The sequence below is a fragment of the Berghia stephanieae genome, chromosome 11 (assembly GCF_034508935.2).
Source record: "Berghia stephanieae isolate SIO BIC M18660-M18661 chromosome 11, UCSD_Bste_1.3, whole genome shotgun sequence".
Classification (NCBI taxonomy): domain Eukaryota; kingdom Metazoa; phylum Mollusca; class Gastropoda; order Nudibranchia; family Aeolidiidae; genus Berghia; species Berghia stephanieae.
Window position 1 is genome coordinate 36,954,725 of NC_088370.1, and position 3,916 is coordinate 36,958,640.

The 3,916-nt window shown below is 38.0% G+C and overlaps 1 protein-coding gene across 1 annotated transcript in view; it reads left to right on the forward strand.

Moving 5' to 3' along the window:
• Window positions 1-729: 729 nt before the first annotated feature.
• The window catches only part of LOC144956778 (uncharacterized), an 11,345-nt gene continuing 8,158 nt past the window's right edge, over window positions 730-3,916 (forward strand). The window contains exon 1 of the mRNA XM_078887479.1: window positions 730-906. Within this exon, the coding sequence (XP_078743605.1) occupies window positions 748-906 (159 nt within the window). The 5' untranslated portion in view covers window positions 730-747. The remainder of the gene's footprint in view (window positions 907-3,916) is intronic.

Sequence of the window (3,916 nt, forward strand, 5' to 3'; positions counted from 1 at the left end):
ATTGGTAAGTCCTGTTACACAAATTATTCTTCACAACTCAAGACTGAATGAGCACAAGCCGTGATGATATTTTGGAATTGTTGGCGACTTGTACACTGTTATGAAATCGAAAGTTAGTTAACCCTCTCCTTACCAACTGTAGGACAATCGTCACTTTCGTGACGATACAACCAACATTTTTCTTATTCAAAGTTCTTTTTTACATCATCAAATTTAAAGAAAATGAACAGTGTGTTGCAGAGCATGTTTTGCTAGAGAAATTATATCTGGCAAGAACTTTACTTCTATTGTGTTTGAGTGATAAAAAAAATCTATGTTTGTGTTAGTTGGGTGTGAAGTTTTGGGGAAAGTTCTGAAAATTGCTGGTAAGGAGAGAGTTAAAGGCGGTCGGCAAGGAGAATAAATAAATCCCTGTAAAGCGCATTAAGCATAGCAAAAAAAAAAATGTCGATTTGTTCTATCACTTACTCAATCCTCTCCGGGCCTGCTAGCACTTGAGGCGATGCAAGGGATCTCCACCTGGTCCTGCTATTCTTGGGGCCATCTCGAGGGACAGACAGGCCTCTCTGCTTTAGTTCCCTCTCTACGGTACGTCTCCAAGTCATTTTGGGGCGGCCTCGCTTCCTCTTTCCTTGGAGTGTCCATTCTATGGCAATGCCTTTTTTTAAAGCATTAACATTTTTTATTATTATATTTTTAAAATATTATTTTCTCCTTCTTCCCAGATCTCCTTCAAGCCAAGCCCCCATGCCTATACAAATAAAAAGCGAACCAATGGCGGGGCCCCTTCAACTCGATGTCCTCCATTCGTTGACGCCGTTTCATAGCGACGGTAGAGATGTCGTCACCGAGGCGTCACGTGACCTTCTACTCGGATGTATCAAATATCATGAAAGGGTCCATCATGTACGTAACCAAGACAACCAATGAGTATTTAATAATAATAATAATAATAATGAAATTTATTTATATTGCGCCCACTCCTCTATACAATAAAGCTCTAGGCGCATAACAATAACTTCAATCCATTCAAATATCTCTCTCTCTCTCTCTCTCTCTCTCTCTCTCTCTCTCTCACTCTCTCTCTCACTCTCTGTCTCTCTCTCTCACACTCTCTCTCTCTCACTAACTCTATCTATCTATCTATCTATCTCACTCCCAGTCTCTCTCGCTCTCTAACTCTCTCTCTCACACACACACACACACACACACACACACACACACACACAAACCTTCCACCATCCAACTATTTAACATATTTAAGAAATAAAGTCATATATATATATATATATATATATATATATATATATATATATATATATATATATATAATATATATATATCCTTTGATCATCGTCTGCTCAATTAAGATAACTAATAAATTAAGAATTCACGAAATCAATAAGTTTTTGAGTGTTTCCTGAAAGCGAGTTCGGTAGGGACGTCACGAAGAGATAAGGGATATAATCTAAATTATAAGTAAAAATGATTCTCTATTTAAATCCAAATCATACGGGTAAATTTATTATGAATTATAAATATTGTATTCATGGAGCGCTTATCTGTTGTTTTTTATTGCCCTGTTTTGATCACTTAACGTGCGGCTATGTGGTCTAGTGGTATGCCACTCACTTTCGGGTCGGAAGGTCCTGTGTTCGAGCCTCGCTCGGCGCATAGTTGTCCTTGGTAAAGGATCTTTACTCACATTATTTCTCCGTACTGAGGTGTAAAATGAGTACCTGGCCTTTAACAGCGTTTCTCTGTCCGAAAAAAAAATGTAATATCGCCTAACAGGCGTCATGTCTCGTCCAACATTTTAAGTGTTGCTGTTGGTCAGGGACCCCGTGTAAAGCGCTTTGAGAACTTTTAGTAGATATTGCGATTTATAAAAGATCAATTTTTTACAATGATTATATATATAAACTGTGGAGTGATCCTCGACAATATTGGAGGTTTCCACAAGACGATGAAGAAGAAGAAGAAGAAGATTATATATATATATATATATATATATATATATATATATATATATATATATATATATATATATATGAGTGTTGGTGGGTACTCGTAGGTACGAAAGTGCTCGATAATGATAATATAGAATACAAATTGTCACTCACATTTTTTGTGGCCGAGACGTTCGTTTCTCGAAACGAACGTCTCGGCCACAAAAAATGTGAGTGACAATTTGTATTCTATATATATATATATATATATATATATATATATATATATATATATATATATATATATATATAGGTGTGTGTGTGTGTGTGTGTGTGTGTGTGTGTGTGTGTGTAATGTAAAGGGCATCAAGTGCAGCTTTTACTGTTCTAACCAAATGATCTTGTCTTGTGTTAAAACAGTCTCCAAAGCGACACAAATACGGCAAATTTATAGATAGTATGCGCTTGGCTTGACGCTCACAACATTGCCATCCGGAAGTATAACCAAAAAACAAAACTGTGTGTATCCATGAACGTTTATAGTTGGGTTAATACAGTTCATTGAGCATTACTCATAAAGGCGGATGGCAAAAAACAAAACAAAACAATAACAAAGACCTGAGTGACCTCATCTTCGAAATATCTATAATGGAAAAGTAGCCTTCACTTGATTAGAACCGAAATAGTGTATAACTTGTATCTAAATTTATGATGAAACACAAGCGGTGAACAAGGGGCTTAAGACCGCTTGGCTTCCCCACAGGACCGCGCATGACTGGTTGTATTTACATAGGGATTGCATAGGGAGTGTTTCCAGTCTGCTGTTAAAACAATCCTCACTCCTGGAATCGCCTTATTAAAACGGAATTGATGTCTTCATTAGGACAGCCTGGCTCAGTGGTACGGTCTTTGCTTCGTATCCGAAAGGTACCGAATTCAATCACCCGCCGCGGCGTTGTGTGGCCTTGAGCAAGTCACCTCGCCCTAGCTCACTTTGCGGCGCTGTTCTGCGGCTGACGCCTGGGTTATTCCAGTCTTCCCTTGGAATAAACCCTAAAGACAAATTCCCACTTGGGGATGAATAAAGGGAATTTTATTTTATTTTTAATTTTATTCATTAACTCTCTCCTTACCAGCCATTTTCAGGATTTTCCCCTAAACTTCACACCAAATTAACACAAAAATATATTTTTTATCACTCAAACTCAATAGGGAATTAGATTAGCGGAAGAGTTGCGTCCCTTGATTGGACGTCACCGGCGAAGAAGTCATTAGAGATAACGTCATTATCGTTCGCGCATGCGTCTCTCGTCCTCGCTTCCTGTAAAACCGCGCGGTTAGTTAGATAGTTTCTCAGCGATCTTTAAGTTGACGTGTTCTCTGTAAGGTGACGTCCAATCAAGGGACGCTACTCATCCGCTAATCTCATTCCCTATAGCAGTAAAGTTCTTGCAATACATAATTTCTTTAGCAAAACATGCTCTACAACACACTGTTGTTTATCCTTTCTTTAAAAAATATAGCCTTGTGGAGAACATTGTGCTTATTTGAGTCAATAAAAAAAATTGATACGGCGCACAACTCTAATGAAAGATTTGAAAAATAGAAATGTATTTTTTACAGATAGATAAACAGATAACTTGATTTCCTTTTATAATTTAAAGTCAGTTTGAAAGTTCGTTAAGTCAAACAGATATCATAAAAAATTTACCGAAGACACTAACATCTCATGGCCACACCTCAACTCTATCTGTCAGTAGAGTCCTTACTTCCGTTGTGTTGATTTGGCGGTGATCAGTGTTATGTAGTGTGTGTTCTCATTGGGTTTATGTTTATATGTGTGTGTGTGTGTATGTGTGTGTGTGTGGTGTATACATGTGTGTTTAAGTGTTTTGGAATGTGGTTGCGTGGAAGACAAAAAAAGGGGGGGGGGGGGGTGGGTGGGGGGGAGGGAGGGTGTCCATCAA